Genomic DNA, 26,918 nt, shown 5'->3' on the forward strand with positions numbered 1-26,918 from the left:
CGAATTTAGTCCATCAAGTCAAAGAAGCCTTTTAAAAAATATTTTTCACAGTTTCTTGTACATTTTATAAATTAAATTATTAATTTAATTATGCGTAATAATAAGGTCAAATTTTTACAATATGTATAATATATATAACTTATAAAAAATAAAATATAAATTATAAAATATTGAATTCAACTTGGTTTGATAAAAGAAAATTAAAAATCGAGACTGATCCTCGACAAGGGAAAATCGACAAAACAAAACTTATATACTAAGGTTGCTTTTGGAACTTTGACCGAATTTAGATTTATTTTAATTTTAAACGGAATTTAAAATCTAAACACTTAATTCTTAAATTACTAAATTTATCTCAACTCAAAACTTCTTTACACGTGGGATCCATAATTTTTTTTTAACCCAATACCTCTTTATACGTAAAACTCACAATCTTTTTCAACTTTTCATAAATATATCTAAACTCATCTTAACATCTAAACACATTTAAAGTCATATTAAGTGACCTCTACAAAACTGATTCTACTATTTTAACTCACTATTATTAATAAAAAATTTAACTCATCTTAACTCAATTCAACATCCAAACGGAACCTAAATCAAATTTTTTTTATAAGCTTTTACACCCATATTTAACATAAAGTTAGATTTTGTGAGGCATTATAGGCAATAAAATAAATCCGTGATGTGGACATGCTTCCTCAAACTAAATAATACAGAATTAAGCTTTCCCTTAATTAAAAAATATATAAATAAATAAAAATAAGAAATAAAACTAAACTGTTATATAATAAGTTTGCACCATATCTGGGGCACTAGCGGAGTCGTTACTGCTCTCAGAATTCCAGTCATGGAGGTTTTCAACAAATCCAAGGCCGTGAAGCTCCGAAGCCACCTAGACAAGTACCTCTGCGCCGACGATGATCAAAAGACGGTACGTCAGAGGCGCAACGGCTCGTCGCGCAGAGCCGCATGGTTCGTAGAGTTCGTCGAAGGGAAAAGCCACGCGATACGCTTGAGGAGCTACCACGGAACGTACCTCACCGCCGCGGACGAGGGATTTCTTCTGGGCATGACCGGGCAGAGGGTGATTCAGAAGGTGCCGGAGAAAGGCCACTTCTGGAAGTGCGAGTGGGTGCCGATAAAGGACGGGTTCCAGGTGAAGCTGAGGAGCTGGTCCGGCAAATACCTCCGCGCCAACGGAGGGACTCCGCCGTGGAGGAACTCGGTCACGCACGACGACCCGCACACCACGTCCACGCAGAACTGGACCCTCTGGGATGTGCAGGCGGTGGAGGTCGACTCGATTACGGAGTTCATGTTGTATCTGTCGAGCTCATCTTCTCTGTCCGATGAGGTTTTGGGGTCGGAACCGGAGTCCCCCATGTCCGTTATCTCCACCACGTCCCCGACGCCGTTTTATTCAAATCAGGTTAGTGCGTTTTTTCCCATAATTTTCATTAATCATCATTAATGGTTCCTTAATTAAACAAACAATTAGATGAAGGGTTGATTGTTAATCATAATCAAATATAATTTATTCCCTCACTAGAATTATTAATCTTCAATTATAAATTAATATACGTGACATCAAATTACCTAGTTTTTTAAGCTTTAAATGTCCTCATTTATGAAGAAAATAAATACATTTTTTAAATCGGGTAGAATTAAAATTCGAATAGAATTGAATTGGTTTAAAGAGATTTATTCATAAAACAACGAAATCTGTATAATAATTTCGTCTAAAAGTGATTAGAAAGAGCAGCCGATTCACACCAATTTTCCCAGCAATGATCGATCCCAAATTGTGCCGTTGTTGATACGGCAATTTGGATTGACAATGACTTTATCCACGTAAATAAAATGTTGTCATGTTATGTATGTATGTATGCATGCTAGCCGGTGGTAAAAAATGACTTGATCCTAGCATAGTCATGAAATATAGAAAATGAGAACATCAGTAGTCGCTAAGCTAAAGTCAAATTTTGGCTAAACTATAATTAAGCTACACTAGACTCAACAATTTTATTTTAATTTTAGCTATCACTTTTTAACTAACCAAATATAGGCAACCCAAACTACTGGTCAAATAATATCTTGGCCATAAAATAAATTTTCCACTTCTATCTTCATCGCGCGCCCACACTTGAAGAAACAAAACACCGATCACTGTTATAGTTTTTCAAAACTTTTTCAATTCTTTTTTCAAGAACCCATGTTCTTTTTTCTGTTAAGCTTCTAACACATCAAATTTCTCTGATTGCATTTTAACATTTCAATAAATTAATGAATATTTTTAAATTGTGAAATTAGACCAAGTAGTTTTTGTAGTTTTTCTTTTCCTTTATTGTTTTTCACTTTTTAGGTTGGCTTTGTATTCAGATTTTCTTAGTTAAAATTTTAGAATTCGGAGGATGTATATAGTGGAAATGGACTAGATTAATAGAATAATAATAAATTTGAAGAGTTTATTATTTGGTATTATTAAAAAATGACTAGTTAAATTTATAAAAATAAATTTTTTAATTAAATTTTAGGTAAACTTTAACTAGACCACTGTAAATACTCTGATAGATACCAAAGATGCATAAAAAGGCATACTTAAAGCATGGAATTTAGGCAAAGTACTTTATAATAATGGCATTGGTTGTCATTAGATGGATGGATGGATGGATGGATGGGTGGATGGTGGCATGGGAGGTAGGAAGTGTCCATTTGTAAAGTGGAAATTAAGATGGGGGAAAAGCAAAAGAATAAAAAGCAGATTCACAGATTCACACACACAGACAGCCACACGTAGATAAATTGAGGTCGACCACCAACCATTGCGCACTAAGTTGAGAGGTGGCCGTGGCACGCTGCACGCACCACTTCCAACGACAACAGCAACAAGGAGATAATGAGCACGCTGATCACACAGTCTCTGGGTCAACCCTTCACTATGCCTCTTTGCCATTTACATATCATGCGCCACCAATGCGTGTTCCCCCCATTTCTCTATATATTATATAGACTGATGCTACGTACCAAATAGATACATTTATTACTGATTTTTTTATAAAACAGAATTTTATTAATAAAGAATAATTTTTTTTATTTTATATATTTTTAAGATGGGTTTTATATTTTTTACTAAGGTTTGCAACTTTGCGTGATGCTTGTTCATTTGGAATCTATACAAATGATTTTGCTATTATTTATATATATATATATATATAATAATAATAGAAAAATGATATTAGGTTTTCTATTATTAACCTAATATATTAGGTTTTCATTCCAATAACTATTGTCTTTTCAATTTCGTTGATGAAGTTAGAAATACCGATCGAAAACTTCATTAATTTTTAACTATTGTCTTTCTTTTAGTTAACACTCAATTTTTAATTATTATTTTCGATTTTTGGCAACTACCCTCGAACTATCACGAATTTCCTATTTTTCTTCTTTTCTTTTTAAATGGCTTTCCTATTTTTCTTAAGGTGAGATCAAGTGATTATTAAGAAATTAAATAGATATGAATATTCTCTAGTCTCTATAAATCATTTAAACACAAACTTGATTGATAAATCTTGAGATGGGATGTTTGAAAATAAGATGAGATAATAATTTTATAAATAGTATTAAGATTGTTTGTGAATAACAGCGAGATAATTTAAATTATGTTTTATATAATTTTGGAAAAAGAAAGAGAAAAAATGAATAAAAATATTATAAAATTAAAATTTTGTTAGAATATAATTTTTATTTTGGGATTTGAAAATGTTGAATTTTTTTTTTTTTGAAAATTTAGAAAAGTTGTAATGATTAGTTTAAAAGTGTTTGTATTTAAATGGTATTTGAAAAGAAAATTAGATGGAATGAGATAGAATGAAATGAAATTGATTTCCAAACATCCCTTTAGGGGTTATTTGGATGTTAAGATGGTTTCATCTTATCATATCTCAACATCCAAATACTATTAAAACATATATTTTAAAATTTTAAAATTTTTAAAATTTTCATCTAATCATTATTTTATCATTACAACTTTTCCAAACTTAAAAAAAAAACAAAAACCAACTCAATTTTTTAAATTCCAAAATAAAAATAGTATAAAAATTTATATTCTAACAATATTTTTAACTTTATAATATTTGTATTCAACTTTTTCTCTCATTTTCGAAAATTGCTTAAAACATTATAATTCAAATAATTTCACTGTTATTTACAAAAAATTTCACTACTATTTACAAATTTTCCATTTCATCTCATTACTCAAACATCCCCTTAATTATTAGGTATTTTAAGAATATGAATAAGTGGTATTCTCATTTTATTATAACATTTCATTTAACTAAAATTGATATTTATACAAGTAGTTTTAATTACATATTTAAACAATTTTAGAGTCTACCAATTTCACAAATTTCTTTTTAAAAAAGTATAACACACTTAGAACTCACATTAAAAAAAAAATTAAAAAAAAAAAACTCCATGATGAGTACATATTTACACACTCTGGCTGTATCTATCGTTACATCACTGAGAGCGAGGTGTAGGCAAACCTTCAATTTTTAGCTACTATGTCACTTTTTCACTATTTCGATCCAAAATTTAATCACATTATGTGACTCATTGTGAGAATAAAATATTCTTTTTAATATTTATTTATTATTTTTTCAATACTTATATTTTTCATATCTAATGGTGATATTTTGTTCTTATATCTAACGAGCATATTTTTTATTTAATTATTATGTTTTTTCTAATTTCTTATTTTCAACAAACTACTTGTATATTATGTTAATTTGTGAGTTTCTTTTCGTAAGATCTTTTTGTAATTGTAATACTTTTTTTTTATATTATGTAAAATTAATTTTTTGTTATAAAATAAATTTAATATTTTATATAAAGTTATATTAATTTATGAGTTTATTTTTATAAGCATAGATCTTCTCTTGTATTATTTTTATTTTTTATTTTTGAAAGGAGATCATCTCTTGTATTAATAGTTGTGATTCATATCACATGCCTATATCAATGATTTTTTTCAGTGAAGTTAGCTATATTTTAACATGGTAGATCATATGGTCAATCCAATACAACTGCCCTAATCTCTAAATACTGAGTTGCCACTCACGTGGTGATGTGTCAGATTCCATTTAACTCACACGCCGATATTCTTCACGCGGATACGGAATATTAGAAAGAAAAATTCTAGATGAATCGACAAAAAATATCTAACCGTGTCGTGCCGACTGGCTGGCGCAGAGGGTAGGAACTACACGCCACGTCTGTTTGAAATGTTCTGGCGCCGCTGTCCATCTGGCGTAAACAAGATAACTTCGAAAATCTTTTAAATTGAGAGGTCAAGTGATTTGAGAAGAGTTGATATTAAAATTAAAAATTAAATAAAATTATATTAAAATATATTTATTTTAAATATCGTTTAATTTAAATTTTAAAAAATTGAATTATTTATTTTATTTTATATAAAAATCTAAAAAAATAGTAATAATTAAATGAAAGGAAAGGAAATAAAATAAAAATTTTTATAAAATCGAACGATATTTTCGCTCAATTCACGTTAACATATAAGAGTCCCTAATCGTCGATGGAAACTCCTCTCAAACCATTCTCTGTGTCTCTCTGTCTCTCTCTCTCTCGCTTAAACGGCTAAAACGCCCAGAACTTCTAGTCCTTGACGAGGTTTTATCCAAATCTATAGTTTCACTCTTTTAGGCTCTTTGTTGATTAATTAAATTGGGCGCAGAGCGAGTATTCCAACATATTCCGGTCTGGAATGGATCTCTTCCAAAACGCCAAGGCGGTGCGCCTTCGTAGCCACCACGACAAGTACCTCTTGGCCGAGGAGGACGAGGAGTCCGTGATCCAAGATCGATATGGATCGTCCAAGACCGCCCGCTGGACTGTCGAGTTCGTGCCGGATTCACATCACATCATCCGCCTTAAGAGCTGCTACAACAGGTACCTCACCGCCTCCAACCAACCCTTCTTGCTCGGAATGACTGGTCGCAAGGTCGTCCAGTCTCTGCCCCGGAGGCCCGACTCCTCCGTCGAGTGGGAGCCCATCAGAGAAGGGAACCAGGTCAAGCTCAGGACCCGTTACGGAAACTTCTTGAGGGCCAATGGCGGCTTGCCACCTTGGCGGAACTCCGTGACCCATGATATTCCTCACAGGACGTCCACCCAAGATTGGATACTTTGGGATGTTGATATCATCGAGATTCTGGTTCAGTCTCCGTCTTTTAAATCTCAGCCTCCTCTGCCACTTCCACCTTCCGACTCTCTGCATTTCGATGATTCGAGCTCACCATCTTCGGTTTCCATCAAATCCGGGAAATTTTCGAGACAAGAGGTTTGAGATTTTTGCAATAAAGCTTGAAACTTTCTCTTTTTGGGTTAATTTTTCCACTCATTTTTAATATTCTTTTGGTGTGTGATTTTGCAGTCTACAGATTCTAATGTGAGTTCGCCACCCAAGTCGGAAGGGAGGACTATATATTACCAAGTGGCCGCTGATAATGGTGATGTGGACGACGAAACAGTGGAGGGATATTCTTTTACTTTTAAGGGGAATGGCGTTGATGAATTGACTCATAAATTCGTGGAAGAGACGGGATTAGAGGGTATCATCCTGTGTCATCGCAATCCCTTGAATGGAAAACTATATCCCCTTCGCTTGCAGCTTCCTCCAAACAACACGACTATGAATGTCATAGTCGTTCTGTCTTCGTCAAAAGGTGAATTTTACCTTGATTTGGTTGGATGCTTTCTGAATTCAAAGACAATTTTGTGATAGAGGTCTTCATATCTCGTAAAATGATCTTCTTTTGTGCTGAGTAAATTCCAACGGAGAATGATAACTAGGTTACTATACCTGTTTAGCATCACATTACGCATTTGTATGCCCTGTTTGGCTGCTGGGAAGACAGTTACAGATTCAAGGCTGGGATGTTATTGGGAAAGGGTGCTGGTTGTATGATTACAAATGATCTTATCTGATTCCCTTGGATCTTATTGGCAACCAAATGGAATGGTAAAATTGCAGGAACAGTGCTTTGGGAAGCTAATTTTAGGGTGGTCAGAATCCTAATTGTAGAATAAACCTTAGTAAAAACAAACATTTGTTTTGAGGGAACATTGGTTACCCCTTTTGAGCCCTCCATTTCAGTAGTTGAAACAGTTGGATGCCATAGTTAAAGACATGTTGGGCAACATTGTTTTTGTGGTGTTGAATACTCTTGTAGGATGCTGGGAAACGAGGAATGCAAATTTAGGTTGCACAAGAAACATGTGAAGATTTCCTAATGTTGCAAGAATGGTAGATGTCGTAACCAGGTTTTAGTTACTTAGCTTGTGTATTCATCACTCTCTGCATGGGATGGCTTTCATGTGGAACCTATCGTCACCCATGTGATGAATTGACATACCTTGATCCTGTGATAGGCACCAGAAGTTTTTCTAATCACTCTTTTCCATTGTTTTATATGTAAGCCAATGGGTAATTGCCTAATGCTAAACTTCAAAGAATTTGAAACTTTCTACAAAGATCAATGAGATCACTCTGTCCGGACTTGTGTTATCATATCATATTAGTTAATATTTATTCTTCTCTACTATACCAAGGAATTTGAAACTTTCTTAGAAAATAACTGAGATAACTCTGTCCTTGTCTTGTATTATCATATTCTTTCATCTTCACCGTCAGCTAGATTGCCAACTCTCTTGTTCTTGCCTTACCATTTACCTCTTTTTTTTTTGTAACTTTTGGTGCAACAGCGGCAAAGGACTTTGCACAACAAGGTTTATAAGTAGGAGGGATCATCAATTTTGCTCAAAATATCAACAAACAACTGTTGTGTACTTTCTAAGGGAGACATGTTCGTGTTCGAATGCCACCTCAAAGCATCATGAAATTAACCCTATCAGGTAGCCTATTTACCTGTTGTGTTCATACACAGAATCTACTATGCAAACGAATGGAGAGAAGTAAAAGCAAATGTGGATATTTTCTCCATCTAATAACGTCTCTATTTGGTTCTTCTTGGCAGCAATTTTGATGATACTTGTCTTATATGTAGGAACTTCTGCACACTTTCTGCGTTTTGTATTCTGCTTCCATTTTGTTTTCAATTAGAAGATGCCTCCATCTAAATAGAAGATATATGAGTTGGGAAATTTTTATTTCCAAGCTTGCTTGTTGGTACGCTAAACATACTATTGACGTGGAATTCTACTACATCTAATTGCAAAAAAAAAAAAAACATATTTTTGAGTTTTTTAAATGACTAGCATTATCCAAAATAGCCAGTTTATTCACACTGATTTTTATAAGTAGCAGAACTCTGAGAGGATGTTTGGATTGAGAGTCTCTCGGCTCCTGTTATCTAATTTTTTTTTTTTAATTTTTACATAAAATATAATGAATAATACAATTTTTTAAAATTTTAAAATAAAAATAATATTTTAATAATATTTTATTCGATTTTTTAGTGTTAGTTTATCTCATTTCAACTTACCATTCAAACCTTTCCTTAATGGTTATTTTCAAAAGATGGAGGAGTTTGGGAAGTTTGACAAATCATATTCTCCGAAATGTTTTCTACAAAATTTGGGAGGCACCTCATCATTTCCAAAAACAAGGCAAATCCCTTCTTGGATGTGACTTCAACAAGGTATATTAATCAACAAATTTCATTCTTCAAATTCAATCACAATGAAAAGCTAAATTTAAAACTTTCCAACCAAATCCAGTAGTTTCCTCGTTGCCAAACATATTGAAAATATACATGGTCAGATAGAGAGAGTTCTCCTTAATCCTTATTAATATTTAAAATCTGAATAAAAAATCGGTGACTTTACATTAATTTCTTAAACGTGGGTGGCACTTGACGTGTGACAAACTGGGAAATATTTTGATCACAGACCTAAAATCCCCAAATGGGCGTTGGGAATTTCAACACGCTTTCATATTTCAAATTGCCTCAATCCAAGGCATGATTTCAGCCACCAATTTCTCAAATTCAAGCTTATTATTTTACACGAATTAAAGACCATAATTACATATATACATATATATATATATATATATATTATTATAAGGTCCTGATTTTGGTAGACGATTTGTTTAGAAAGGAACAACTCAATGATACTATGAATTTGTGATGATTGCAACGTACAAAGGAACTTTGTCGGCAAACAAAACAATATAATATCCGAGGAGAGGAGATCATCATGTGCATGATCTGCTAGCCATACATTGATTTGTATGCTGCATTGAGTTGTTTAATCTCTCATATGTGTATTTAATTTGGTTTTTCGACGTATGAAAGACTGGAAAAGCAACTCCAATTGATGTTTTTATTCTGATAATGTGAGACGGTAGTAACTCGCTGGCAGGATAGGCTGGCAAGCATATTGGCTTCGAAATGAGTCAGCTGTTCGCGTTGCCATGAAGGAGGCAACATAGTTTTTATCTTCCTACTGCGTCGATTTGATTTTGTCTATCGATTCTTTGATGAGTTCTATTCATAGATGTTAATTGTGCACGGACTGTATGGCCATGACACGTCAGTCAGCACACAACATTTGTGAATAGTACGATTCGTAGGAATATTAAAAATATCTTATAATATCTATAAATAATAATAAAATAATATAAAAATGATAACAAATACTAATAAAATAGTTTGAAAATATCTTTAAATAGTTATGTTGTCAAATATAACTCCGTGTTGAGATGTTGGCTAAAACCACTAGGTTTGCTTTCGGTTGCCTTCTTGAGACAATAGGAGATCCAAGTGGATGATGTCTTTTATAATTAAGTTAGTGTTGATCTTACGTGCAAACTAAAAAGAGTTTAGAGAGAGTTTTCACCTGGTGCAACTGTGTGTGAATCTCACACTCAATTTGAGTTGTTCTAACTTATTCTGCTATTTAAAAGATGGCTATTGGAGAGTCTTGCAATGAGGCACATAGCAGTTGTGGGTGGTCAGAAAGTAATAGATTGACACGTCTCCATTCTAGGGTTAGAAAATAAATAAATAAATAAAAATCTTATAACCAGTTATGAAATGAGCTGGACAGCAAGGTGAGTGGAGCTTCGGCCCCACCCCTTTGGACGGAGTTGATAAGATTTTTTAAATTTTGGTTTAGAGGGTTTTTGCATTTTTATTAAAATATTTTATATTTGAAGTTAGATAAATATTCTACTTATAAAATAATTATATAAAAATAATTTCATAAATTGATATAACTTGATATATATATATATATTATATATATATATATAACCAAATGTGAAGGAATGAAAATTTATCGATAATGTTAAATTATTAACACATAGGAAAATGATGGGATTAAAATGCCCGGGTGCGGTGTACAATTTTTTCATGCACACAGTCCGAGGATGTTCCAACAGAGGAGAGTCCTCAGTCTTTCGTGTAATTTTTTTTTTTGGTCGATTTCAATACATCATTAATTGCAATTAGTAATGAATAAAATATATGATATCTTGTTCCAAAGTCAATTGCTCCAAATATTAAGCAATGCGTCATCCACATGCACACTCGCTGTCGATTTTTGGTTCTTTAAAACTGAGGAAAACAAGGTAAACGGCGGCGGATTTATCACTAATAATAATAATAATAATAATAAATTAGCTCCAGCTATTATCTAAAATGAGTTAAACTATATATAAATACAATCGCGCATTAATCTGTGTATCAATACTGATTTATTCATATTTAAAATTTAAATTAACATTATTTTTAATAAAATCTACTTTTTAACCAATCACATCATATTAATATATAGATTAATACACAATTATGCTTATAACTATATTTTTCCATCTAAAATACACGTATACTTGACTGCACGTTCTCCTTTTTAAATTATTTTGTAAACGATGCGTCCTCATAAGTTATATTATTATAATTTTCTTCCTTGATGTTTGCATGATATTCTAATATTAGTTAATTATAAATAATATTTACAATTTTAGTATACGTAAATCTCGTATATTTTTTTTTTTTTTAAATTAAGTAAATTTGAGATTTAGATGAAAATTTTATATTTTTAATAGTATATCCTACTTATTTTTTTTACAAAAATTTTATATATAATTATTTTTGCATAGTTTTTGTGCACTCTATTAATGTGATTAGTTGTAATATTTTTTTAATATAAAATAATTATTTTGGTCAATTACATTAATAAAATGTATAAAAAATACACAAAAATAACTACATATAACATAACTATATATATATATATATATTGTTCTATATAGTTATAAATAATCAAGATTCAGATCTTATTAAGCAAATATGAGAGAGCTTCGGGCCAATGTATTAACAAAAAAAAGACTTCTATGGTCTTTAGCAAGAATGTTAGTGAAGAGTTAAAAGCTGATATTATGCAACTTTGGGGAGGGAGTCATACACAGCAATATGAAAAATATTTGGGACTTCCACCATTAGTTGGGAGATCAAAAAAACAAGCTTTCGATAGTATCAAAAGTAGAGTTTGGCAGAAATTACAGTTGTGGAAAAGTAAGTTATTATCTCAAGAGAGAAGAGAGATACTCATTAAGGCAGTAGCAATGTCTATCCCTACGTATGCTATGAGCTATTTCTTGTTCCCAAAATCTCTTTGTAAAGAATTAGAGATGATGATGGCCAAGTTTTGGTGGGGAAATTAGGGGCAGGGGAATAAAATTCACTGGGTAAGTTAGGAGAAACTAAATAACTCAAAATTTAGAGGAGAAATGGGTTTTAAAGATTTACATCTTTTTAATCTAGCTCTTTTAGCTAAACAAGGTTGGCGGTTGTTAAGGAATGAGGGCTCCCTAGTTCATCGTATTTTTAAAGCAAAATATTTCTCCAATACAAGTTTGTTTGAAGCCAATCTAAGGTGTAATTCATCATATGTGTGGAAGGGTATTTTGGCAACTATCAAAGATTTGAAGAGAGGTTATAGGTGGAGAGTGGGGAATGGCAGATCTGTTAATGTCTTTAAAGACCCATGGATTCCTGATTATAATTTACCTCTCACTAATTCTGAGTTTGATGAAGAGTTAAAAGTTCATTCTTTGATTGATATAACTACAGGTTGGTGGAATATACAAGCTTTAAGAGCTCTATTCAATCCAAATGTGATCCAGAAAATTCTGCAACTTAATATTTCTGTTCATGTTGAAGATTCTTTGTTTTGGGTACATGAAAAAATGGAATCTATTCAGTTAAAAGTGCTTACCGAATGTTACAGCAGGGTCTCTCAAATGATATGGGGCAGCACTCAAGTGAGCGCATGGATTCAGCTTTTTGGAAGTATTTGTGGCATCTGAAAATCCCTAAAAAGATTAAGATTTTTGCATGGAGGGCTTGCTATGAAAAACTACCAACTTTCCAGAATTTAAAACATAAACATGTGCTTGAGAATGCTTGTTGTGTTATTTGTTCTAGTTGTGTGGAAGATGCTGCTCATGCCTTATTTTATTGCAATGATGTGAGACAAGTGTGGTTGGATTATTGTCCTGAATTAGGTGAGATTGTTTCTGATCTCTCTTTTTGGGATTTGGCAAACTTGGCTCGTGATAGAGGTAGAGGTTCTCATGATGTGTTACCCACTTTTTTGGTTGTTGCTTGGGGACTATGAAATCGAAGAAACAAGTTCATTTATGAGAATGCATCTCTGAATATTAATGCTGCTATTAATAGTGCTTTGTCTTTATAGCAAGAGTATACTAGAGTGCAGGTGTTTTCTACGTTTGATAAAATGATTAATCATGTTGTGTATTGGCATCCCCCTCCAATGGATTATTTGAAATTAAATGTAGATGGTGCTACATTTAGTGAATCTTGTTCTGCTAGGGTTGGTGTTATTTTGAGAGATCATAATGGGGATGTTGTAGTAGCTGTTAGTAAGGTGGAAATGGAGGTTTTTTCATCTGAATTTATTGAAGCCATTGCTTTGTTGAGAGGCCTACAACTATGTGCTCAATGGGGGTACCAAAAGTTATTTTAGAATCTGATTATTTGATCCTTGTAAACTCTTTAAATGAAGGTTCTGAGTATTTAACTGAATTTGATTTTATCTTACAAGATATTCGAAGGCTTATGCATGGGTTTGAAGAAACAAGACTTGAGCATGTTCATCGCTTGGGTAATGGTGCTGCCCATCAATTGGCAAGATATGCTAGGGAAGTTGAAGACATTGTTATGTGGTGGGATTCATGTCCTTCTTTTGTAAGCCAAGCCATTTGGCTTGATAAATGTTTTTTTTTGTAAGGACTCTTTGATATGAATGAATATTAAACTTGTTATAAAAAAAAAAAAAAAAAAAAAAAAAAAAAAAACTTATTAAATGCAACCTTCTATCTTAGGTCTCTTAATATAAACAGAATGTAACACATCATGCATCCACATTATAAGAAAGTTGACAGTCAATATCTTAGATTGCAAGAAAAGCATAATAATTTAGCATTGAGTATATGAATATTGTATTAAATTAGAGTCTGAATTCTTAAAAAAAAAAAAAAAAGAGTAATACTATATATATAGTTACTTTTGTATATTATCTGCATACTTTTTTGATGTGATTGGTTGTATCAATTTTTTAATACAAAATCAATCACATCAGTAAAATATATCAAAAAATCTATAAAATTGATTGCATATAAAATTTTTATTTTGAAAATATATTTTACCTTAATGAAGCATTAAAAAGAAATAGCTATGAAATATTTTAACAATGCTTTCAAAATATTTTCATTTTCAGTTCAAATTTCTTTTAAATCAAAACGTTTTTTTCTCATTTCGAAGAAAAAAAAAATTAAAACAAAATATAAAAGTCAGAATTACTTTAAAATATAAAAAAATCGGATTTGAAATTTTAATAAAATATATCATAAAAAGATGATATAGTATAGTTAATAGAATTTTTATTTATAAATATTTCATGACTTTTTCAAAATTGAAAAAAATCTTAAAAAAGATTTTATGATAACTTCAACATTAACTAATAAAATTTGAGAATAAGGACAGTTATAATTGAAAATTTAATAGATTATGGACATTGATGAACTTTGCAATGCCGCAAGAGTTCAAAGAAATATCTCTATCGGAGGAGTGACAAAACCGTGACCACTGCTGCTTTGCGCGTTGTTGACAGCGGCCGACTCGCCGGTTTCTATGTCCGACTTCCATTGAAAGTTCGAATTTTGAGTAAAGCTTCCATACCGAAGAAGCTTCGTATATCTTCAAATCCACGGTAATTCAATAAAAAGTTGGAAAACCAGTTTCGCATACCCCTTAAAACTCGAAAGGACGAGCAGTTTCAGTGAGAGAGACAGCGGAATGGGGGTGGACTACTACAATATACTGAAGGTGAGCCGGAATGCTAGCGAGGAGGACCTGAAGAAGGCGTACAAGAGGTTGGCGATGAAGTGGCACCCGGATAAGAACCCGGCCAACAAGAAGGAGGCCGAGGCCGAGTTTAAGCAGATATCGGAGGCCTACGACGTCCTCAGCGAACCTCAGAAGCGCCAGATCTACGACCTCTACGGCGAGGAAGGCCTCCAAGCGGCCGAATTTTCTGGGCTTAATTCCGCTGGCGGGCCATTCGCCGCAGGTAACTCTGAGTTCCGGTACAACCCCCGAGATGCCGAGGACATTTTCGCCGAGTTTTTCGGCGGATCTGGTGTCGGTGGTAACGGCGGGAGTAGGTTCAGCAATGTGGGGGAAGTCGGGAGGAACCAGGTGAAGAAGAAGGCGAATCCGAAGGCGGCGGCTGTCGAGAGCAAATTGTTGTGTAGCTTGGAGGAGCTTTACAAGGGTTGTCGTAGGAAGATGAGGATCTCGCGCTCTGTTCCTGATGAGTTTGGGTACGTTGCTTTTTATTTTATTCTATTTATATATTTCGAAATCTAGTAATAAAATGTTCTTCCATTCGGATTCCAATGTCTACATATAACTGCGTAAGAGAGATTACAAATTCTCCGTAGTGTTTAAAATGGCAAAGATCTAATTTTGGTGACTCTAAATAATTGGTGGATATGGAGATGTCGAATTGATCGGCCAGCTTGGATTTTTCTTTGTCAAATTAACTCCGTTTGGATACCAGAGTGTCTCATGTCGTAGTGAGAATGGTGTAGTAGTGAAATAGTCTGAAAATATTTGAGATCAGTCGGTGATTAGGGCGAATTGAGCTTTTATCGTCGTTGGTTTATATAATTTGTAGGGATGAAGAAAGCAGAATACTTTGGACTTAAAAGTGATTAAAAATGTTTGTCTTGATTAAACACAATTTTTTCATTTTGAGTGCCACGGTTCAGGTTTATAGATTATGTAGTTTTCTAGGTAGCAGCAGCATGAAATATTTTGGGGATAAATGACCCCATTTGGTGGAATATCTTTGGCCTGAAGTCTCACCATCTTCATCATGTGACTCAGTATATAAAGTTTGTATGAGTTCATGAGGAAAATTACTCACTATTCCCCTCGTTCTGTCCTACCTTTTGGTTATTCACCGTGTATATACAAGATGAAGATTCCTTGGTGATCATTCTTGGGCTGCCCCCATAATATTGTACATTTGTACTTGGGTCTTTTCCTTATGAAATTTTCACTTACCCACCAAACATTGGCTGCCTATGCTCTATATCCCACAGAGATGTCACTGCAGACACAAGCCAAAGCATGCAAATATTTTAGTTCTGTCTGTTTTCTGATTCCAGTCAACCTATGGACAGTGAAAGGTCGAGCGTATATGATTTATGCTATGTCATGGCTCATGCATTGTGTTTGAGAGTGTTTTTGAGCTTTCTTCAATGAAAGTTCAAGCATATATGCTATGCTTTCCCTGGATTGTGTTTGTGTATTTACTGAGCTTTCTTCACTTCAGTGCCATGAACTTTGCTTTCTAAAAGTGAGAACGTTGGCTCGAGAGTGAAAAGCAAGTGTATTTTGTAGAAATGATACCATGGTATTTGTGAAGAGGGAGTAGAAGTTATATCGACTAAATGTTGGCTCTTTGGTTTCCTCAATGTGAAAACACCTGCTACACTGGTTATTTAAAAGGTGAACAGCCCCAAGTGGCAAAATCCCCCACTCCCGTCGTAAGCTGCTTTGGATATAAGGAATTTCTCAAAAAAAGGGCAATGCTTGGTAGGGGAGAGCATCGGCCGGTCTTGACCGGATAAATCGACTGGACACGCCATTTTTGGACCGGACCGAATGAAAAATTAAAACAAAATTATATATATTATTTATATAAATAATTGTATAAATTAATTATATATATCACAATATTACATAAGTATTATATTCTTTAATGTATAACTATAATATATAACACTAGTATATATTAATATATTAACATATTATAAGAGTTATAGTATAAATTATAGTATATATATAAATTTATAACAATATTAGTATAGTTAACTTAATATGTTAGTATTAAATCATTATAACTACATAGAGTATTATTTAATATAGTATTACATATTTATTAACATATAGTATATTAGTAATACTACTAGTATAGTTGTTTGTTATAGAATTGGTACTAAGTCTATAACTATATATTTAGATCAATGTATTATTATATTCTTTAATGTATAACTATAATATATAGTATTAGTATATATTAATAATTATACAATTTATTATGTAATTCTCATTTAATAAGTCACTTAATTTTAATTTAGTATTAAATTTTTTTTTTCTAATCGATTTTTTTTTTTTTTAAAAGAAGGGTCGGACTGACCGGACCGTGCTCTCCCATTGCCTGGTATTGGGAATAAAATCTTTATATTGATAAATAGGACTTGCATCCTGTGTAGGAGATATCTGCTGTTTCTCCCTCAATTTTTTTGGAGAGAGGATATAACTATATATATATAGGCTCCAAAGATTATAAACGGCAGATAGAAATCTAAGGGGATGTCTATTCTACTCTAATCTTCAATGTACGTCAATAAAATCTCTGGTATTTCAAAAAAAAAGATCTCTGGTATTTCAGGGTTTCGTTGGTTACTGGTTGAATTTACAAAGCAAGCTTGTATTGGTTAGGTTCATTGGTTGTGGGCATTGTCGGAACTGCTTCCCATTCCTGTGTGGTTGGGTTACTAGACTGTGATTGACATTGTCGGTTTCTTTCCAGAATACCTTAGCTATGCAAAGAAATAAGGGACTAATTAACTGCTGGAACTTTGTGATGTCCTTATTGGATCTTTTTTTTTTTTCTTAAATGGCTGCATATATTTAGTATGATATTTTTTTTTACTGCTTCACATACAAGCAATCTTTTTGCAGTAGGCCGAAGACCGTAGAAGAAATTTTAAAAATAGATATCAAGCCTGGTTGGAAGAAGGGTACAAAAATTACTTTTCCAGAGAAAGGCAATCAAGAACCTGGTGTTACCCCGGCTGATCTAATCTTTGTGGTGGATGAGAAACCTCATGCTATTTACCTGAGAAATGGAAACGATCTGGTGGTCAATCAGGAAATATCACTATTGGAAGCTCTGGCTGGGGTAACTCTTAATTTGACAACCTTGGATCAAAGGAATCTTGCAATCACGATAACTGATATTGTAAAACCTGGCCATGAGATAGTGATGCCAAATGAAGGAATGCCCATCTCAAAGGAACCCAGCAAGAAAGGAAACCTTATAATTAAGTTCGACATCGTGTTCCCTTCGAGGCTCACAGCAGAACAGAAATCTGACTTGAGAAGGGCTCTGGGTTGAACTGATAACTGGTTCGGACTTGAGAATCTTGCAATCTCAAGGAACACTGAATTAACATTGTATGGTACGGTCAGTTAAATGTAAATATATGTGGTTCACTAATAAAAAGGAAGATTGTGCATAGTAGGAAGGAGGTTTGAACGGATGTCAATTGTTTGTTGATAGTTTTGTTGGTAGCATAGGAAAAACTAGCAACCTCAGCTACTGCCTTGGCTGTCATTAGATGTTTTTGGTTTAATCTGTTAAAATTAGCATGCTACGAATGTAAAGATCATTTTCTTAGTGTGTCCTCACGGGGAGAACATTTTGGATGGTGTGTTTGGAAGTTAAATGTAATTCAATGCTTCAACAGATTTCAGATCAACTATGAGACTTTGCTCTCCTTTTTAGATCTATTAGTCGACAATTCTAAGATCTTTTACAAATTGTATTGGTAAGAACAGGATTTGGTTTAATCTCAAAGTTGATAGGGGAGCTCATGCTGATGATTTGTTGGATCACTTGCATAGCATTTTTCTCTTACTAGTAAATATTAATTTTTATGATATGATAGCAGAAGGTGAGAGAGAGAGAGAGAGAGTTTTTAGGGGAGAGAGTTTATGATATGATTCGTTGAATCACTTGATAGGGAAGCTCATTCTGATAATTTTTATGATATCTTTTGAAAGAGATGATGGTATACAACTCCTGTCAGATTTATTTTTTAAAAAAATTTATTTTCAAGGCATTGGGGGTCATGGTCTTTCAGTGCCACTCGTGTTTTATTTTTCTTTGTAAAATCAGTTGTGGAAAAATGGTTGAAGAGTGGTTTTTTCACCATATGGTATTTGTAGCATTTGCAAGAGAAGACGTTTGTGAAGTCACAAATAGATTATATAAATGTAATCTCACATGACTTAATATAATCTGTTAAATCTATTTTATAATAAAAATAATTTTATAATTTGACGAATCATACTATAAATATCAGCTTGTAGGATTACTTTTACATAATCCATTTAGAGCTGAAGTATTTCCCTGAAAATATGAAATAAACAGATGATTATGATGAGCTGAGTGTGTTTCTCTGTCAACTAAAATTGAGAAGCTCTCTGAATCTCAAAAAGCCTTTCCGACTCCTCTGAACTACTGGGTTATGTGCTTACAAATAAATATTCTTCACCTTCAACATTTGGAGTGAATGTATAAACTCTCGTGCTGTTGTGGGTTATAGTTAACATTCTAAACTCTTCACCTTCTTCAAGAATCGAATCAGATTAGAAAATGTAAGCAGGAGCCTACAGATTTGATTCATGAGCTAAAGCACCGCTCACCCACAACCAAGAACTCTTGAATGCTTTATCAAGAAGATGGTGCAGCTGATGACAATTTGTTATAGTTAGATGCCAGTCAACCACAAAAATGCAAAATAATATTCGTGCAGTGGTCCTGAATAAGTAACGTTGCAAATACCTACTTTCTTCCTCATAAGGTTTACAATGAAAATCTTTTTCAACAACCAACCGAATAGCAGAAAGGGTGGTCCCGGATGCTGAATTCATCGACAACATCCAAAACATGTTTTTGTGCAAAGCAAAAAACATTTTCACTACCCACCTAGAAAGATTGTACCAAATTCACCATAAAAAATCTGGTGAGTAATATCAAGAACGCACCCCAATATCAGCCGGGGCATGACCACTTTGAACTGCTGAACCATGGTTGTTGTAGGACGGCTCGCCACCCCTTCCCCCATTGTTATAAAAATTCCTAGGATAATAATTTCCAGGCTGCTCATAATATTGGTTGCGACCATTCTGATAGGGCCCACTTCCCCTGCCATTGCCTCGACCTCCACGGCCACTGGAATAACCCCGACGGCCACCCCCACTACCACCACGGCCACCTCTTAGGTTCTGGTTCTGATATGTTCTTCTGGGAATGTATTGCTGCCCCTTTGACTGTGGATCTATCTCATTATGCTCCAGTTCTGTGAGTGATTTGATTTGTTCTTGTTGAACAGAGACCACATCTGAAGCATTTTCTGTCACTTCTTCATCCTGCCAAGCAGAAGCCCTACCCATTCATTCAAAGGCAAAGAAAATATTGCAGGAACAAGGGTTAGATTAAGGTAAATTAGAGCACCTTTTGTTGCGCATCCACAGGACTATACTCATCATCCCTGGTTTCGTGTCCTCGAAAATTTGCCAAGTCTTGGTCCTATAGAAGATACAAGTAACTTAGAAGAAAATTAACCAAGGAGATGAAGTATCAAATTTTACACTAGCACAAAAGGTAAAATAGCTAGCAATACATACTCCCCCCTCTCCCACAATAGAGAAAATATTACCAATGGGATGCATTCCAATTAGAGCAGCTTTCTAAATCACCCTTACATATGCTAATAAAGTGGGTTTGAATTTCAAAAAAGGTTGCTTCAAATTTAAGGTAATTCAGGAAGTACATTTCTATTCTGTGACCGCCTAAAAAGAAAAGTACATTATCTATTGTGGTACTGAGGGAGTACAAGGCAATCTTAATCAGAAAAGATAGAGGTAGAAGTAATAATTTTTTTGATTGGTAGTAAGGTTGAGTTGCGATTGACCCAACTATTATATTGTAATTTTTTAACTCCAAGGGGTTGGTCCATGTGGGGAAGGCCTTGGTCTTGTAATATCACTCCCTTCAAGGTTCAATACCTAATGGGTGCAAACAATCCTTTGAGACCACACTCCCTGGTAAAAAGACAGTGATTTAACCAGTTCCGTGTAGGGAAACTTCTGAGGGTATGGTGCATGGGACCGGGGTTTTCTTTGTAGGGGTGGGTCCGAAGGGTCCTGCCTTGGATAGATTCCCCAACATAAAAAATAATAATAAAAATTTTCTTAGTTGTAATTGAGGGGAGGGAAGAAGAGCTAAAACTTTTTGAATCCAAAGCCAGCTGAATGCTGACATTAACAAAATCATGGGATTCCTTCCACACTTTTAGGTAGAAATGACTTGGCTCTGTAAGTAAAATGATGGGAAGGTGGAACCATTGTTAAACAACGGTAAGGTTCAATATTTTGAGGCAAAACTTGACTTTCACTACAACACGTTGGGAAGACAGGTTAAAAAGTATGACCACAAAGCACACATCTTTCAGCAAAATTGAAAACGAGAACACCAGTTATGTGAAGTGATGCACTTACAGGAAGGCCTCAGCTTCTCAGGACTATGCTTTGAATATTGTGTTTGGAACGAATTTAGAATAGTGTCATGAGTATGCCCGGATGCTCTCAAGCATAATGCTCACAACAAGCATACAATCTTATCCTATATCCTCAAAATTCCTAACTCATTGATTCGTGGTTATGCAAGCAAGCACATTCTGGACCACACATTTTATGACTCCATCTCATAGATAGTGCACACTTTGGAAACAGTGACACTTACCACTTACCATCAAATGATCATGACATTACAGCTGATAACCATGCTGTGATGCCCTAACTATATTTTACACTGTTGCCAGCATTCAGAACCTAATTAAATTTGGCTACAAAAATGATGAGATAAAACCTAAAATCAAGTTAAAAAAGTATTATTGTTTTATAACTTAAATTTTATTAATAAAAAAGAAAAATTATTGATACTTTTTTTTAATAACAGAAGTGCTATTAATACCTAAACCTTCATAAAAACTTCTTTGATAAGTAAAAGAAAACTGGTACAAAAGAAACCACAGAATGGGAGATGTTTAATGTGGTGTCTTTGGCTGGAATTGAATGGGAGATGTTTTGAAGACAGAGCGTTCTTTTGGAGATCTTCGGAATTTTTTCTTTTCTACTTTGTGTTTGTGGGCTAAGATCTTTGCAAGGAATGATTATAATGTACTGAATCTGTATTTAGTGTTTTTTCCTGCTTTCTAGAATGTAGTAGGTATTTCCTTTGTATACATCCTGTGTACTTGGGCTGTACCTATTCTTGTTAATAGAATTTCTTATTAATTATCAAAAAAAAAAAAAAAACCACAGAAACTTATTGACTCCCATCCAAAAAAACTGTGTACGTCCTAAGATACAGAACAAGGAAAAATCTAGGGTGCCATTGGAGGGATGAAGGATAGAGGTGGTCTGGACAGGGGAGGCACATATGTGTTTTTTTACAAGTGGGGGGAGGCGCATGTGTGTTTCTGAATCAGCTCTTCAAACTCTACCAAATAGATATAAGCAATATTCAACGGGCAGGAACCTCGTTCTTTATGATGTAACAAATCATATAACTTAATGAACATTGCTTAATAACAAATTTTTATTTTATTTTATTTTTTATTTTTTATTTTTATAGAAGAACAGTGCTTATTAGCAAATTCTTAGAATTGCGACGTACACCAGAAATCAGCAAGCACCATGTGTGATTCATAGGACTTGAAGCTTCACGAATATACAGATAATGAAACTATTAAATTCAGTCTTTTTAAAAAATAATAATAATAATAATAAGAATAAGAAAAAAAAATTCCTTGAATTAAATTTTCTTGGGTAAGGCTTAAATTAAATAAATTAAGAAACTTTTAATTAAAATGACATGAAAACATCCAATTTGATCTGTGTTTACATTTTTTCATGAGGTGGAAACCTTTCCAATGTAGGGCCCTTCATACTTACACATGGAGTGTAAACCCAAACACATGACCCAACCTGCTAGAAGCATGTATTAGTAATCCTAGGAAACTCCTAGTGTAGAATCAGTCAAAACTTGGCGAGTCTACACCTCATCCCAAGCCTACTCTTTCACCACTAGGTTGCACCTTGATGGGTATTTGGGTTGATATATATATCAATCATAATCTCGACAAATAAAACCATGTCTTACATTTAAACCATCAAGAGCAAAGACATAGAAAAGCAAATGGTTAAAACTAAAAAAAAGTTTCCTATTCATTTTAGATCATAAAAGAGATGCACCAAATACAAAAAAGTAAGAATTTGTGTTGTGCAAACAATTATCACAATCTTCAAACATCATTGGGTTAAATGATGGATAACTTTTATCATATAGTGGAAAACTTTACTCTGCAGAATTTGGTTTCAGTTCAAATTTTGAAAATGCATTTTGTCAAAAGTAAAGAGCGCTCATCTATACTAAGTATGTTTTTTTATATAACCAACATGTAGCCTCAAATTTACTATTCTAGAATGAAAACACAACCTAATCTAGGAATGGCCATAATTAAAGAACCATTTGTTCTCTTAAAATTAATGGACTTTCCATAGCCACAGAAAATTACTCAGTTTACCAATATGTAGAAGTAAAGGACACTATAGCTATATCATACATTGAAGGCAAACTACAGCTGGAGCACCCATATTGACAGTGGGACAGAATATCAAATGTGGAAGACAGCCGATCATGGACACAAGGGTATGTAATCTGTCCACAATATACCCAGCACATACACAATACAAAAAAGAAGAGGTAGGCTGTTAATACATTGTCATCATAATTGGAAACTCCTTCGAAAAAGTGGCACTTTTCCTTTGTGAAATGGCAGGTCATTAACCTGTCAAAACAACGCCTACGTTGACCCATGTCTAATAATTGGTACCTGACACATGGTTTAATGATATTTTGGCCTAAGTGCTCAGAAGATAGTAAGATTTTCATTGTTGCTCTGCCTTGTGATGTTCCTTTTTGCACATACATGCACTCTAAAGTTGATAAATTTATGAACTTATCTCTATAGTTCACAAAATAAAGCATATCAAGCCATGTGGTGATGTCTTAACTTAATAAAGACCAGTTTCTAGTTATTTCAAGGTTTTTAGTACGTTCCCATAAGTTAATGAGCTCTACTTCAAACTGGTATATTTAATAATAACAACGACAAGAACACCCTGTTTATACAAATTACAGGAGCCCACAAAAAGGAGAATTAGATATCACATTTTGGTTCTCGCCATCTCTAGTTTCTAACAGACACTAGTGCACATACCAAGATAAGGGCAGTCATCCTTATTTTAACACGAGATGTGTATGGCTTAGTTTTATTATTGGTAATAGCTAAAAAATCTAATCAGATTAAATTATATTCTGCTTTATAGGCGCCTAATTATCCAATATTTCCACAGAGGAAGGAATCTACTTACTACTAGGGGGACATTCGTTAATGCTCAGTATTAGTGAGGATTTCCAAACCTCCGTAACAACATTTCTATATATATATATATATATATTTTAATAACAACGTTTCTCAAATTAAGACAATGCAAACCAACAGATACCGCCACTTGCAAAACTTCTCAGAAACGCCATTAATAACAACGCATACTTAGCTTGTAACGGATAAAGAACATACTTAGCTTGTAACGGATAAAGAACACATAAAAAAACAAAATGAATACAAATGAAAATGCAAATATATATATAATATTATAAATTTTTATTATTACAGCTCATAAACATGAAACAAACACTAAAAGTAAAAATAAAAAATAAAAAAATCCAGACTTAACAGTAGTTTAGAAGGCTGTACCGTATGCTGGAACTCTGCAACCGAACAATCCACTTGGGTGGGCGCTGTGATCGGTACCTGAAAAGAAGTATAATTTCCCGCAGCAGCAGCAGCAACTTCCACCGGATCTTTCATCTCTGGCGTGGTGGTGAAATAATCCGAAGCCATAATCTTATTCAGCCTCTCTCGCAAGCCAGCATCTAAAAAATCAATAAAGAAAAAAGCACGTTCTTTGGCAAAGTAATCGAACAAATTGTATGTTAAAAAAAATCCCATAAACCAACAGTTAATAAAAAAACAGACTATAAAAATATTTACAAGTAATGTTCGCATTAGACTCAATGGGCTGGTCGGAGTTGGCGAGCCAGAGCTTGGCGTGCTCAATGCAGCGCTGCAAGGCATTCTTGTGCGACAAGCCCGAATCGACTGGGCGCGAAATCAACAATCCACCAAGCGACGATAAGCAATCCAAGTCCCTCTCGCCGAGCAGATCGGTTGCGTCGTCGGTGACGTAATCATAAGTCAAGCAACACCCTCGCTCGTGCGTCCTCGTGAGAATCGTCGCCGTGAAATCACTCTGAGACTTCACGTCGAACAGAGACCCGAAGTAGAGCAGTTTGAGGAGATCCTCCACGACACCAAGGTCAGGCTCGGAGTTTTTTCCCCGGTGGTCGTCGTCTTCGTCGGTGGAGTTTTCACGATCAACGGAGGAAGCGGGGGCGGAATGGGAGGAGAGCAGCTGGCGCTGGGCGGCGATGCTGAGTTCCTCGGAGAGGGCTTGGGAGAGTGGCTGACGGAGCTTCTCGAGCTCATCAATGAGGGCGGAGACGGCGGGCTTGGAGCGGAGGACTTCCTCTTGTTCCTTGTTGATGGGCTTGCCCTGGGCGATGGCATCCTCCATCTGGAGGATGCGGTTGAGTTTCTTGCGCAGGGCTCGGAGGCGCTTGTTGAGAAGGCTGAGGACGGGGCCATCCGAGACGTCAGAGGACTCGCTTGCCGCCATTGGCTTGGAAACGGAGCAAGGGGGTTTTGGGTTGAGAAAAGTGGAGGGCACCACCGAGTTTGGTGGTGGAAGAGGGAAGGGTTTTTTTGTGGGGAAGAGAGCGGCTTCTGGCCCTTCGGGAATGGATTCTTCTTTTCTTTTACAGTACGACTGTAATTTTAACGCTTCTTAATTGAGTTGGACCAAAGGATAAACGGATTATATAGGAAAATTCTATGCACTACTATCACATAGAATTCCTACCGAATTGTTTTTTAATTTTTGTTTTTACTTAATAATTAAGTAAATGTTTTTAAATAAATATGTGTTTTTATGTATTTATAAAGAATTTCTAAATAAATTTAAAAAATGATATAAGAAAAATAAAATAAAAAGAGTTTTAATTGTTCGGTGAAAAGTCCAAGGGTGAGTTCGGTCCGGGGAGATTTTGTGGACCGGACTTAACCTATTCGGTCCAGGATTTTTCCACCCTGGACCGGACCAAACTCCCTCAGGACTGGTCTGGTCCGGTCGGTCCATTCGATCTACTGTTGACTTTTTTTTTTTTTAATCCAATGATATTTTGTTTAATACTTATGTAATTATATTGTAATATATTTAATATATATACATATAGTATATTATTATATATATATTAGTAATACGCTAATACTATTAGTCTGTTAGTAATAATACTATAACTAATAACTATATGTAATAATAGTAATAGTGATAACTATATATATAACTATATGTAATATTAATAACTAATACTATTAGTCTATTAGTACTAATAACTATACTAGTACTAATACTATAACTAATAACTATATGTAATGATAGTAATATTATATGTAATACTATATTAAATAATAGTAATAATAGTAATACTCTTATTACTAATACTCTATATAGTTATAGTGATTTAATACTAACATATTACATATTAAGCTAACTATACTAATACTATTATAAATTTACAAATATATGATATATTATGATTTATACTATAACTTTTATAATATGTTAATACATTAATATATATACTAGTACTATATATATTTTGAATAAATCTTAAGATTAGCCACCGTTTGCTGCATCCGAATTGCACACCTTACATGTCATTTCCCTCTCTCAGATGGGGCATTTACTCTTTTCAATTTGAATTTTCCTTCTCCCCTCTCCCTTTCTTTCTTTCCTCTCCCCCCAACCCCTCGCATCGCCCCCCAACCCCTCTTTCTTCCTCAGTTTCTTTCATTCCTCTCCCCCCGTCTCACCCATGCCCTAGTTGTCCCGCACCCCCAACCCTCCCTCTGCCCAGCAACCCCGTTGGTTGCCTTCGACCCATCATCTGATTGTGAAATAGGTATTATTTCTGCTAAAGAGCTCAACGACCACATTTTGTAAGGAAAAGTCCTGTACAGTTGTGTTTTACCTTCTGTAAGTGTTTTTGAGCCCATAGTCAAATTTTTTTAGTGAATTTGTCCACTCACTCAGAAAAGTTTTTTCCATTTTTAAACCTTATTATACTTCCTCAACAAAAGAATTTCGGCTTTCACAATGAGAAAACCTTCCAAGTCTTCTGCGTAGCTACTCTTGGCTATCAGGGTTCAGAATTTTGATGAAGATGTTCAGTATGATGTTACTTCCGGTGCTGTATTGCTTTGTTTCTTTTTTCAATATATGTTGAAATATGAT

The 26,918-nt window shown here is 34.2% G+C and overlaps 3 protein-coding genes across 6 annotated transcripts; 2 read left to right on the forward strand and 1 right to left on the reverse strand.

Moving 5' to 3' along the window:
- Positions 1-800: 800 nt before the first annotated feature.
- Positions 801-8,197, forward strand: LOC122313481. Of its 2 annotated transcripts, none has more exons than XM_043128541.1 (4): positions 801-1,432; positions 5,750-6,361; positions 6,455-6,746; positions 7,786-8,197. In XM_043128541.1, exons 1-4 carry the CDS (start codon positions 851-853, stop codon positions 7,815-7,817), a joined length of 1,518 nt encoding a protein of 505 aa, XP_042984475.1. In that variant the 5' UTR covers positions 801-850; the 3' UTR covers positions 7,818-8,197. The 2 variants fall into 2 exon arrangements, with proteins under 2 accessions (XP_042984475.1, XP_042984476.1); XM_043128542.1 differs by having other exon boundaries at positions 5,756-6,361.
- A 5,870-nt stretch (positions 8,198-14,067) lies between these two features.
- LOC122313996 (dnaJ homolog subfamily B member 1-like) lies at positions 14,068-18,127 on the forward strand. Of its 2 annotated transcripts, none has more exons than XM_043129358.1 (2): positions 14,068-14,893; positions 17,331-18,127. In XM_043129358.1, the coding sequence occupies exons 1-2, from the start codon at positions 14,367-14,369 to the stop codon at positions 17,761-17,763; spliced, it is 960 nt and encodes a 319-aa protein (XP_042985292.1). In that variant the 5' UTR covers positions 14,068-14,366; the 3' UTR covers positions 17,764-18,127. The 2 variants fall into 2 exon arrangements, with proteins under 2 accessions (XP_042985292.1, XP_042985291.1); XM_043129357.1 differs by having other exon boundaries at positions 14,071-14,893; positions 17,328-18,127.
- Positions 18,128-19,165: 1,038 nt separating this feature from the next.
- LOC122313691 lies at positions 19,166-25,419 on the reverse strand. Of its 2 annotated transcripts, XM_043128870.1 has the most exons (4): positions 24,557-25,417; positions 24,260-24,438; positions 19,888-19,962; positions 19,166-19,802 (listed from the first exon to the last, which is right to left on the reverse strand). In XM_043128870.1, the coding sequence occupies exons 1-4, from the start codon at positions 25,239-25,241 to the stop codon at positions 19,407-19,409; spliced, it is 1,335 nt and encodes a 444-aa protein (XP_042984804.1). In that variant the 5' UTR covers positions 25,242-25,417; the 3' UTR covers positions 19,166-19,406. The 2 variants fall into 2 exon arrangements, with proteins under 2 accessions (XP_042984804.1, XP_042984805.1); XM_043128871.1 differs by lacking the exon at positions 19,888-19,962 and having other exon boundaries at positions 24,557-25,419.
- Positions 25,420-26,918: the final 1,499 nt, after the last annotated feature.

This window comes from Carya illinoinensis, chromosome 6, assembly GCF_018687715.1.
Source record: "Carya illinoinensis cultivar Pawnee chromosome 6, C.illinoinensisPawnee_v1, whole genome shotgun sequence".
In the NCBI taxonomy this organism is placed as follows: Eukaryota; Viridiplantae; Streptophyta; class Magnoliopsida; order Fagales; family Juglandaceae; genus Carya; species Carya illinoinensis.